The sequence below is a fragment of the Carassius gibelio genome, chromosome A13 (genome assembly GCF_023724105.1).
Source record: "Carassius gibelio isolate Cgi1373 ecotype wild population from Czech Republic chromosome A13, carGib1.2-hapl.c, whole genome shotgun sequence".
NCBI classification, from domain to species: Eukaryota; Metazoa; Chordata; class Actinopteri; order Cypriniformes; family Cyprinidae; genus Carassius; species Carassius gibelio.
This window is the reverse complement of record NC_068383.1, coordinates 3,016,418-3,029,695: the sequence shown is the minus strand read 5'-3', so window position 1 is coordinate 3,029,695 and position 13,278 is coordinate 3,016,418. Positions and strand designations below refer to the sequence as shown.

Sequence of the window (13,278 nt, the reverse complement as noted above, 5' to 3'; positions counted from 1 at the left end):
CTATGTAAAATTACACACATGTAATGTCCCAATACCAACAAAAAGAGACTCTTTGAGCGAAATCGAAACTCAGCAGGAAGCAATTTTGTGCCATTTTTGCCATTTTCATGAGTTGTGTTTTAACTCCTCCCCCTAAAGATTTAATCAGATCAACCCCAAATGAAGTCAGTGTAATATAAAGCCCTTTGTGTTGTTAAATTGCGAAGATCGTAAGTTTTCTTAGAAGGACGTGTCTGTGGCATCCTGACAAATTTCGATGTTTCGCCATGAACCATGAAGTTGCTGTAACTCATGTATACAATGTCAGATCTGCCCCAAACTTCACGTTTGATAAAAGCCCTGCAAGACATGTAACGGCCAATATCCCATAAGAATCACAGCGCCACCTGTTGGCAACAGGAAATGACTTATTTTACACTAACTTAAACATACCATGTCAATCTGCACTAAAAACTTCACATTTTGATAAGAGCCCTGGCCTGAAGACATCTAGATGCCAGTATTCAGTTATAGTCATAGCGCCACCAGCTGGTCACAGCTTTAACGAGAGCTGTATTTGCCTCAGAGAGCTAAGAGATCTCACACATCTGGCCAGCATTCGATTAATATCATGACTTCAATATCAATACTGAAACCACTCAATTTCTTTCAAAATAGCCAAATAGGGAAAAGTCCAAATGTCTAATCCATCTAGGTATTTCATGTATAAACATCATGGCATTCACTAATAAGGACGGATGATGTGAAACGTGTATCCTAAACATATAAGAAATAAACGTATATTATTAAAACTGGGAAAATTAATTAAATCAAGAACGTTTAAAACTCACCTTCTTGCATGAACTAAAAATAGCAGCGTCTCATTTTCACCAGACAGACGACTTGTGTCGAAAAGCGCCGATAGATGGTACTGAAAAATAAAAAAGGTTAAAGCTACAAGGTTAAATGGCACTATAATTCACGATATCACCAAGCAAGTTGCTGAAGCATGCTCTTTTCATACTACCTTGGTTTGCGCTCTCATAAAAGGAAATCCAATGCTGCACTTGAGGAAGTCCAGCTCTACCAGCATACAGGAAATGCCCTTCTCATCCTGGAGCCCAAACAGACAGAGAAAAAACCAAATTACAGTGAGAATAATCAGACAAAACCTTCATAAGTTGTACTAATTTGTTTAGACCCCAGCAGAGAGTCACCAACCGCAGTGCTTTCCACAAGGTATGCTTCAAAAAAACTCCAAAAGAAACACAAGAAATCACTGATTGGCATGCAAACATACAGAAGGCACACAAATGGTTTACTGCTGAGAATAAACTCCTGCAAGCTTGGTTCAGTATGCATTACAATCATGTTTAGATCTCCAATTTAGATCTCAGTTTGAGGTAAACAAAACAAATTAATAGGGATGCACGATATTGGATTTTGGCCGATATTCGATATGCCGATATTTTCTAAATAATTTTGGCCGATGCCGATACCGATATCGATATATATACAAATATATACTGATATATTTACAAATATATACTGATATATTTAAACTTTAATTTTACTGAAGAGAAATCCATGTATCTCTTCTGTACTGATTCTACCATAAATTTATTATTTTACAAATGTAGACAGACATTCACATCTGAAAAACAGGTCAATTATTTCACTTGGAGAATATCGGTTTGGCTCATCGGCAGAAAAATTCATATTCATATGTTGTGCCGATATTATCGTGCATCCCTACAAATTAATTTTTTTATGTTTAGCTTTTTCTCTTGCAATTTCAAACAGTGGACACACACCTGTAGTTTTAAATTTGTTGCAGGATCTGCAATCAATTGGAACACAATTGTGCAAGTGTGCACACTAGAAGAGTCTTGTGAAAAACACATGCTACAAGATGCGTAGTGTGCATAAGGCTTTATGTAAATGACTTATACCTGGAATACACTACATGATTTTTGTCCCATTTTCTGGGAGATTTACTGTCTGGAGAAGTTGACGCTAGTTGCGCAAAATCAGAGCCAGTCTGCAGATTTGAGTTGACAGATAAATAAAATCGCAATAGTGTATGATGGTCATAGACCACAGTCATGTAGTGTATTATTTCCTTTAAAACTCATTCCTGAAGTCTTGATAAGTATAACATATGCATAGTTAACAATAAATAAATAAACCTGAAATATGCACTACCTTTTGGTGGTTTAATAGTATTTTAAACAGCAATTAATATTCAGTGATATCATTTGAAACGACACTGAACTAAACTAAGAAATACTATGACACTGTTATACTAATACTATGACGCCTGCAGAGCTGCTTTGAACCAAACTGCATTGCATAAAGTGCTACAGTATATAAATAAATGTGACTTGACTAACACATAAATAACTGTATTCTCACATGCGTTGTACACTAGGAGCACATTAACTGGGAAAGTCGCCAGTGAGAGTTGAGGGCTTTATTTAAACACAGTAGAGCAGCACCGGCTGGTTTGTGTAAACAGTTGAGATTCAACCCTGTGAGGAGTGAGCATTTCTCGGGTGAGAGTTCACCAAACTGTCCCTTTACAGAGCTGTGAACGTAAGATACAGCGGTGCGCCTTCAGGAATCAGTCAGGGCCACTGATAAACCAGACGGCCTCACGTTGCTGGAACAATGCAGAGGACAGGGGCGGATCTAGAAAAATATTGATGGGGTGGCGAGAAGGGGGCAGGAATTTTTGAGGGGTGGCAACATATGGCAGACATATATATACTGAATTTAGTCACAGTTATCACAGATTTATGATAAATATATGTGCACACTACAAAAGGGCACAGGCTATCATTTACAAACTTAATCTCATGCAATCAATGTCTTGCATTTGAAACAGTTCATATAAGGAAAGTGACCATACCCCATAAGCACCACCACACTCACTAATGCATACAGTTTGCATCGACATGTAATTAAGAGCATTATAAAAGGTTCAGTGTTATCAATATGTCAATTTATTATAAGAAACACAAGATTTTAACAGCCAATGACATTTACAGCTGGGGAGACTCAACTGATTTTCTTCTGTTTAGTGTTAATCATCATCTAACTCAACCAGTCAAGAGCTACATTTAGCCTTAGATGTTATATGAATATGGTGCCTGAAGCATAGGTTTTATTAGCTGACAATAATAATTAATAAATAAACATTATAGGCACAAATAGTTTTATCAAATTAAATGGTGAAATCCTCTCATAGCGCACTGACGTGCACATGTGTAGCCTACATCATGCGTCAATATAGTGAAGAGCTGAAAACACCACGCGTGCTTCAGTATGTGTGTGTGTGTGTGTGTGTGTTCCCAGAGACGTGTATAACAACACCTTAAGGGTTCCCATAAGCAGGATTGCAGTTCGGGAGTTCGTAGCGGGATCGCAAATCATTTGAGTCAGTTATGGGGATCGCGAATCATTTGAGTCAGTTTGGGAGTTCAAAGCAGGTTCGCGAATCATTTGAGTCAGTTATGGGGATCGCGAATCATTTGAATCAGTTCGGGAGTTCGTAGCGGGATCACGAATCATTTGAGTCAGTTATGGGGATCGCGAATCATTTGAATCATTTCGGGAGTTCGTAGCGGGCTCGCGAATCATTTGAGTCAGTTATGGGGATCGCGAATCATTTCAGTCAGTTTGGGAGTTCAAAGCGGGTTCGCGAATCATTTGAATCAGTTATGGGGATCGCAAATCATTTGAATCAGTTCGGGAGTTCGTAGCGGGATCACGAATCATTTGAGTCAGTTATGGGGATCGCGAATCATTTGAATCAGTTCGGGAGTTCGTAGTGGGATCACGAGTCATTTTAGTCAGTTATGGGGATCGCGAATCATTTGAATCAGTTCGGGAGTTCGTAGCGGGATCACGAATCATTTGAGTCAGTTATGGGGATCGTGAATCATTTGAATCAGTTCGGGAGTTCGTAGCGGGATCACGAATCATTTGAGTCAGTTATGGGGATCGCGAATCATTTGAATCATTTCGGGAGTTCGTAGCGGGCTCGCGAATCATTTGAGTCAGTTATGGGGATCGCGAATCATTTCAGTCAGTTTGGGAGTTCAAAGCGGGTTCGCGAATCATTTGAATCAGTTATGGGGATCGCAAATCATTTGAATCAGTTCGGGAGTTCGTAGCGGGATCACGAATCATTTGAGTCAGTTATGGGGATCGCGAATCATTTGAATCAGTTCGGGAGTTCGTAGTGGGATCACGAGTCATTTTAGTCAGTTATGGGGATCGCGAATCATTTGAATCAGTTCGGGAGTTCGTAGCGTGATCACGAATCATTTGAGTCAGTTATGGGGATCGCGAATCATTTGAATCAGTTCGGGAGTTCGTAGCGGGATCACAAATCATTTGAGTCAGTTATGGGGATCGCGAACCATTTGAGTCAGTTTGGGAGTTCGGAGCGGGTCCGTCAACGATCTGAATCAGTTCGAGAGTTCGGAGCGGGTTCGCGAATCATTTAAGTCAGTTCGGGAGTTCGCAGCGGGATCACGAATCACGAAAGATTCGCGCTCTGAAATTTTCAAATTGGCCATAACCTTTAATTCGTTGCTGCCAACTGGGGTGGCAGCAGGGGTGGCAAGGCTTTCTTTTCTAGATTCGCCCCTGGCAGAGGATAAGCGCTTAACTTTGGGATCTCACATTCCATGTGAGGTCCTGCACGTGTTTACAATTCTTGAGTTTATATTCAAGCTATTCTTAATAATAAGAAGAAGTGCTGCAAGAGAAAAAAAAACCCATCAATAAATAGCAAGAAGCAGCTGAGGGGGTGCAGGAAAGCTTGGGACTGTGTGCAAAATTCATTATTCATGCACTTGGCGGCTCTCAGGGGAAGAGTTTGAGGCTTTTGCCTCAAGTTCTGCACTCGTTCGAAACGTTTACACCCGGGTTTTCTCAGATTTGAGCACTGCTAACATGCAGCAGAGAACCTCGTCTGGCAGCACTACAGACTAAATTGGGCCCATTAATCATTTCCGAGTTTAAGAGCACTCTGTGGTTGACAATTTGCTGTCTGAGGTCTATATCCACACCAGATCATGCATTTTTACGCTTTCTGGCTTTAGTTCAGCTACCCAATTTCCCCAAAACATGATCTTAGGCACACATATTTAAATGTGTCTGATACAATCAGATGTGCACTGCTGTAAGTTAAATTAATGTTTTTATTCTGCATATTGCATTAAATTAATCGAAAAATTACAATAAAGACATTATTTACATAATATGGCCCTTAAAAGTGGTGTAAGATCCCTCATGTACGATATGTGGCAAAAAGCATTCAACATTATTTATTTATACAGTCGTCTCCCTCTTGCTCAGCACTTTTTTTTTACGTAAAAAGAGTAATATTTTGAAATATTAAAATAACTGTTTTCTATATCAATATATATTAAAATGTCATTTATTCCTGTGATGCAAAGCTGAATTTCCAGCATCATTACTCTTAAGTCTCCAGTGTCACACAATCCTTCAGAAATCATTCTAATATGCTGATTTGGTGCTCAAGAACAATTTAATATTGTGTTGAAAACTGCTTCATATTTTTGTGGAAACTGTTTATACTACTGGAGCTCAAACTTTTAAATGTGAACATTTTCCACTAACGTTTAATACCGCCCTCCTTTATCAGCATTATTGAACCACAATTTTTTTTAACAGCAGATGATTTTGTCACATTCTTCACAGACAAAACCAGAACAATCAGTAGTCAATTCTCAGCCCAACAAACACAGGACCTCAAATCAACGACTCCCACTGCTAAAACTCCCATCTTCTCCTTCAGTCCCCTCACTGAAGAAGAAGTATCAAACCTTCTTCTCTCCAGCCATCCTACAACATGCCCTCTAGACTCTAAGCAATCTCTCCTACACTTTTACCAGCACTCACACATCTCTCCTCATAGGTATCTTCCCCACTGCATTCAAGAAGGCTCGGGTAACCCCACTGCTCAAAAAAACCTACATTAAACACTTCACGTACAGATATCTATTGTAGGTTTTCATTCCAATTATAGTGAAACGTTTTTTTCAACCAGATAATCATTGTTTCTCTCACAGAACAACAAACTGGATGCTAACCAGTCAGGTTTCAGGAGTGGCCATTTAACTGACACTGCGCTACCGTCAGTCACAGAAGCCCTGGGGATTGCAAAAGCTGATTCCAAGTCAGTCATCAGTTCTTATTCTGCCGGATCTATCTGCTAATCTAATCATCAGATCCTCCTGTCTTCCCTCTCATCACTGGGCATCAAAGGGTTTCCACTTCATTGGTTTGAATCTTATCTCACTGGTAGAGGTCTTTCAGTGTGGCTTGGGGAGGGGAGGTATCCAAAGCACATCAACTTGTCACTGGGGTTCCACAGGGATCGGTTCTTGGACCCCTCCTGTTCTCCATATGCACAACATCACTGGGTCCCATCATGCAGGCACATTGTTTCTTCTAACATTGCTATGCTGATGACACACTGCTCTATCTTTCATTTCAACCAGATGATTCAATGGTAGCTGTATGGATCACAGGCTGCCTGGCAGACATCTCCGCATGGATGAAGGAATATTAACTACAGCTCAACCTGGCACATACTGAACTTCTTGTCTTCACTTCCACTCCAACTCTACAGTATGATTTCTCCATCCAGCTAGGTTCTTCTACAATTACCCCATCAACTTCAGTCAGAAGTCTTAGTGTAACCTTTGATGACCAGCTGACCTTCAAAGACCACACTGAAAAGACTGCTCGATCTTGCATGTTTGCATTGCACAACATCAGAAAGATCAGACTCTTTCAAACGGAGCATGCTGAACCTTCAGAAATGATTCAGAATGCAGTGGCATGACTGGTCTTCAATGAGCCCAAAAGAGCCCATGTTACACCTCTCTTTATCTTATCACCTCGTAATGGTGGAAAGCTACATGTGAGCCAAAATCATCACGATTAAAAGAAGCAAAGACTTAAACTACTTCAGTCTGTGTGCACTGAATTTATTTAATACACGAGTTTCATAATTTGAGTTGAATTACTGAAATAAATGAACTTTTCCATGACATTGTAATTAATTGAGATTCACCTGTATGTATACTCCAATTGCAAGTCATTTTGGATAAAAGCGTCTGCAAAATGACTTAATGTAAATGTATTTTGTGTAGAAAATGTGCTTGTACTATCCTTCTTTCAAAGAAAGGCATTCAATCTCTAAATCTGCCCATTGTTTTGTCACTTCAGTTTTGGTAATTGTATTCCATCTTGTACTGGAAGCAACGAGGTGTTTTCATTAAGTCAGTACTCTTTGTGTTATTACATTGAAACATTAACAAATCTCAAATGATGTATGCATTGGCTGTGCAACTGTAAAATAAACTCTTGTATTTTATCTCCAGCCAGCTTGTTTCTCTCTCTCTCAGTCTTGTCTTTTACTGCTTCAGTAACATTAAAATTAATTGAATTGCTTGCTCACCAATTTGAAGGTCTTCGCTTCACCTGACGCAATCTAATAGAAGGACAATATGCCATTTATCAAATTAAACTGAGTGTATTTCTTTGCCAGAGAGGCCACCTAAACAGTGCGATAGAGCTTCTGAAACCAGTTCACTGCTGCAGATGGTTTGAGTTGCAAGACAAACACAGAGTCAACAGGACTTAATATAAAACAAGAGGCGAGCACGAGTTCACACTCGGCATGACGGAGAGCTGAAGCGCTCTGAGGGAGACGTGTGAGGACGGGTCACATCAACACAGACGACTTCTCGTGGCGTTGGGGTAATTAGAGGCGTCCTGCTGTGTGTACAGTACTAAAACAGCAAACAAAGAGTAGCCCCTGCGTCTTCTCACAATACACTTCCACCTGGTCGTCCGTATGCGTCCCATTCAACCGTCATGAGGAATTACTCGCAGAAGAGAGAGCTAGTGGCGCAAAAATTATCCAATGAAATTTAAGACGCTAGCTCCATCTGTATCAAAACACATGGATATATAAAGTGAAATCTGAGCGCATGTAAAACAGACCACAGTATGTTTATGTTGAAGGTGATTGAATTCTTTCAGAAGGATTTCAGAATGCAAAAACAAATGGTCCAAATATTAAATACTCAATTAAGGACAGATCAAAAGTAAACTAGAAAAAAAAAAATTAATTCAAAGGTCGTATGACTTTCTATCTTCTGTGGGGAAAAAAATTTAATAGTATGTTTATGTAAGATGCTTTGGTTTTTGGAAAAGGAAAGCATGATTTTTTTTTTCTCTTTTTTAAAATGTATCTAAATAAATAAATATAATTATGCAATTTTATTTATAATAAATAAAATACATAAATCTTTCCACAAAAATATTTTTTTTTATCAAGAATGAAAATCATGCTTAAAGGCAAGTAAATTAAAGTAAATAAATTATCCATTTAAATGTTATAATTTAAACACATTTAAATATTTATTTTAATAACAAAAATTCACATTGGTTTGAATTGACATTCCTTTAATAAAGTATTTTTGTCAGTTATAGATGGTACATTCTCTAATTTTTTCAGTTTTTCCCCCATAAAAATCAGTCAGTTTAAATAAACAAAAAACAAAACAAATTGTAAAATCAGTAAATATAAAAATGTTATATTAGAAATATGTTACCAAATATAAATAGCATCCCCTAAAGTTAAAAAACATTTAAAACAATTAAATTGTTAATGTAATTATTTAATTTAAATAAATAAAAAAACTAAAACATGTTTAGTAAAGAAATAACATCATACTGGTTTGGAACAACATGAGGGCAAGTAAATAATGCCAGAATATTATTATTAATATTGTTATTGACAGTGCATTTTGCGTTCTCTGTGTTTTTTGTCGTAAAAAAAAAAACAGTAAATATAGAAAATATCAAAAGTAGAAACACGTGGTCAAATATATAAATTATCGCATAAAAATGAAAGAAAATGTATTAAAATGTGCAATTCCACTGCTTCGTTTCCCTTTTAAAAAGGCAGAGTTCATTTTAAAGTGGTCTGTTCAGCAATCTTAAAGAGTCTCTCCATTAATCATCAAACTAAAGGAGGAAATGTTCTTCCTCATGCTGCTGATAACTACAGAATACTTTTCAGCAGGGGAAGCAGAACATGAAGGAGTTTGAGAAGAAAGAGATAACGATACGCTGACCAGCTGCAAAAAACTCCTGTTTCCACAACTTCCTCATATCTTTATATTCTACATGCTTTTTTTCCAAGCTGTCCATTTAAATAATGGATACGATGACCACATACCCTTAAAAAGAGGATTCAGACTTGTCACATTTTCCAGTAAATATAATTTAATCTACTGGTCACCATTTGGCACTGAGTTCATGGCACACCCTTGGGCTTACATCGTGCATATTACATCAAGAATGTTTAAAGACTTCAGTCGAACTGGCAGACTTTTATGTAGTTTTCAGTAGGTTTTAAACAAATTTGTGTTTAACAATGAACACATTTGAGGGGTCGCTAAACTAGCTGCTGGATTGCAAGATACCAAAGCGTCACAGAAGTCTGGTGCAGAGAAACGAATGACAAACACGCAGTATCACTGACTTACTCTTTGTAAGAAGTTGATGTAGTGAACCTCTCTGGAGAAGTTGAAGTAGATGTTGGTGTCGTAGGCGTCGTCTCCAGCGTTAGAGATGGTTAAATTTAAAGACACGTTTCTCACTCCACCAAGAGCCAGATGAGAACTGATGTAACGCCTGCGAAACGAGAAAAAAGTGAGACAAGGACAACATGATGAAAGCAAGCTGTTAAGAATAATTCCTTATATTTGGATTAAAGCATCTGCTTAATTTCTAAATATGAAACGTATTTCAATCTAAATATTTCTGTGTCGTATTTCACCCCGTAAGCAAAAGAAATGAAATATTGCATTAAAAAAAATATGCCTTTTTTTAATGAAAATTAATATTTTTGCATTGTGACTATGACAATTTTATTAGCAAATTCTCATCACCATATCGTGAAATTAATGATTACATTATTTTAATCTTTAAGTATTTACCATATATATTAACTGTAGTATTTCTTGAAACATCTTTAAAATTTGATAATTCAAATATGAAAATGAATAAAAAATTACACTTTGCATAAAGTAAATAAAGCATATTTTAGTACAATGAATAATTTTCAATGTTTTCAAATACTGTAAATATTGCATTGATAAAATAAGTTTTTATCTATCTATCTATCTATCTATCTATCTATCTATCTATCTATCTATCGTTCTGTATTTCTATTTTTACTAAAGACTATTATTAACAAAAAAAATGATATTGAAAGTCAAATATCTGAATGTATCCTAAAATTAGATTTATAGTATTTGTCTGATACAAAATACACTGTCACAGAACATGAATACTGGTTTTGTAGCCGTTACAGTAAAATGTGTTTTCAATTAGTGAAATCAGTGAAATCACCATCCGCTTTTTTAAACAGTGAAGGTTCAGCATTTAAGGAAACACTCTTGATGAAACCAGATTAATTAAGAACCAGATTGCTGGACCTCCTTAAGCCCGGTTAATGAATGACGTCATGGACGGGTGAGAGCCAAGTGTGTGTCCACACCCACAGAGACTCAACCCTAATGACGCAGATCGAATGAAACCAGGAGAGGACCAGAGGCTTTACCCAGAAAGCAGCAGTTTCCCATGAAGCCTCAGGTCAGCGGCGCAGTCCTCTGACAGACAGTTCTTCTCAAACCACGTCTGTGAAGAGTCAAACAGAGCAAAGGATGTTTACATCATTGTCAGAATAACCCGAGACGGGATACTAATACTAGAGGGTGCTGTTGAGCAAGACTTCACCACACACTGGATGGGACTTTTTCCACAACGGCCTTTAAAGCGCTAGCATTTGAGTAGGGGTTTCAAACGTAATGCACAAGAAAGTGCTGTGTGTTTGCATTGGACAGATTCTGACACTGACACCTTTGCTTTAGCGCTACAGACGAACTGTACGGTTACTAATAGCCTCAGATTCCACTGTAATGGATTCCTGATGCGCTGGAAGATGCTTGTTTCCTAAAGCTGAGAGGGGAAAGCATGTGACCTAACAAGAGGGTGGGTTATGAAGTGGCGTGTTGGCAAATAAATTCATCAATCTTCCACATTCCACTCACAAGAGTCAATAGCCATCATTGAGTGCTAACTAAAACCACATTTATAACTGGAGAATTTGGTCACTTTTGGCATTTAGAGATGCAGGGTGATGTCAACGGCAAATGAGTACAAGAGTAAAAGAAAATAATGTACCATATAAGATCATTGTAAAGATATTAAAATCTAAAAACAGGCAAAAAACGCAATAAAATTAAATAAACATTCAGATTTTTTTTTTTACAAAATCTGACACTTTTAAAAGGTAGTAATATGTGCCATATAGGTACTAACATGTGCTAATATATGCACATTTAAAGTACTAATATGCACTCTAGACGTAAAAGGTAATTTAGACATGAAGTTAGATGATAACTGATAATAATTGAGCAACCGTGGTAGGCAGAAGTTTCTGTTCTAACGCTTTAATATTATTCTGCTTCTCTGTTTGTGATCGAAAGTTGCTAAAATTTGGGATTTTTTAAGTCAAGTGAACCATTAAGCAAATGCATTCAATCGATCAATCTAAAACAGTTCTAATGTGAAGAAAACCAGATTGATTACACTGATTACATCATTTAATGGATAAAGCAAACCAGTGTCTGGCTAGTAAAGTTTTGATGGATGAGGATTGTAATCAAGGCAGAGATGATGAAGTGACATACAGAAGACATACAGGAAGCACATGTGAATCTGTTTTATACTGATCACCAAACAAACCATGCACTCATCACATATACTGTATTTATGCATATACACCAAGGTTCAATAAAGTACATTGCATTACACTCTGATCTAATACAATACATACAATACAATAAAACATAACAAACGTATTGCATTAGGACACTGTGCAATCTAATCTAAGTGTCTTAGTTTGATCTTGGTCATCTTCAGTTCTATTCTTTTTAACCTTCATTTTTTAGGTCCAGTGAAAACGTAAGTATTCAAACCTCATTCTTTGCAGCGATCTTCTCTCCTTTTTTCCAGCGTAGAATAGGAGTGAGCGAGGGAAGCTCGCGGTCCTGGTGTTCGTCCACAATGTGTTTTCCTAAACTGTAGGCTGCTTCGAACACGATGGCGGCAAACACATCCTTCACTTCTTTCTGTTAAAAAGCACAAAAATGGGAAAACGTGACATATAAACAATAAAAGGAGGCAATGTGTCAGTTAATTTCACAGTCACTGATATACAATTATAGTTTTTGTTAATATTATATTTTATATAAAAGATTTTTGTCATAATTTGATTAGTTTTTTATGTGTTTTGTCCTTTTTTAACATATGTACTTAAACTAAAACAAACCAAATTAACCGAAGAACGAGAAATGTTAAAAAATAAATAAAAAAATAGAGACAAAAAAAGTGTTTTTATGGTTTTAGTTTAATTAATGATAGTTTTGCAGGTAATGCACAGATCTGGTTATTTTTCCTTTATAGTGTTGAAACTGGCACAGAAACAACACTTTTCCTTTAAATAGACCAACATCACAAAACATCCACTGATGTGTCAAAACAAAAGCACAGACTGATGTAAGTTTAGAAGAATAGCCCGTATGACAAGTAGCTCAATCTGTGGCAGTATAACTGGCTTTACACGGGCTTAAATCACATTTGCGTTGAAAAGCTTTATAACCGAGGCTCTTTGCAAAGCTGCTCAAAGCACGAAAGTGAACAGCGCGCCATTAAAGAGCCACCAAAAGCTATTAGATGAACGTTTGGAAAAAGCTGGCACGGCTCTGCCCCGACACACTTCATCTTCCCTTATTTTGTCAATATGAGCCACGGGCCGAGGACTGTTTCCTTTGGCACACTGCTTGGAAACAGTCAAACGAAAGACCGAACAGGATCAAATCTGGACATCCTCATTAGAGGACACTAAAGAGGGAAGGTCACTGGAAAAGCACTTTCATCTGCACCACCAGGATAGAAAAGCAAACCCCTTCACTTTCTTTCTTCCCTTGAGTTTTATCACATGGTTTCTGTTTGTCCACCCACCCATCCCCTTCCTCAGCGATGCTGATTCAGGCTGATGTTTCAACACATCGTGATGCACTAGATAGGGCACATCCTGTCCTGCACCTTCACATGCTGACAGAGTTACTGCAGGAAACTGAGGTGCGGCGGCTGAATGGACAGGTTTAAGAC

The 13,278-nt window shown here is 37.6% G+C and overlaps 1 protein-coding gene across 1 annotated transcript in view; it reads right to left on the bottom strand.

Moving 5' to 3' along the window:
* itga9 (integrin, alpha 9) overlaps positions 1 to 13,278 on the bottom strand; it is a 91,306-nt gene that overhangs the window by 18,540 nt on the left and 59,488 nt on the right. The window contains exons 16-20 of the mRNA XM_052612465.1: positions 12,084 to 12,236; positions 10,664 to 10,740; positions 9,585 to 9,732; positions 1,007 to 1,093; positions 831 to 910 (exon numbers count right to left, since the gene is read on the bottom strand). Of these exons, the coding sequence (XP_052468425.1) occupies positions 831 to 910; positions 1,007 to 1,093; positions 9,585 to 9,732; positions 10,664 to 10,740; positions 12,084 to 12,236 (545 nt within the window). The remainder of the gene's footprint in view (positions 1 to 830; positions 911 to 1,006; positions 1,094 to 9,584; positions 9,733 to 10,663; positions 10,741 to 12,083; positions 12,237 to 13,278) is intronic.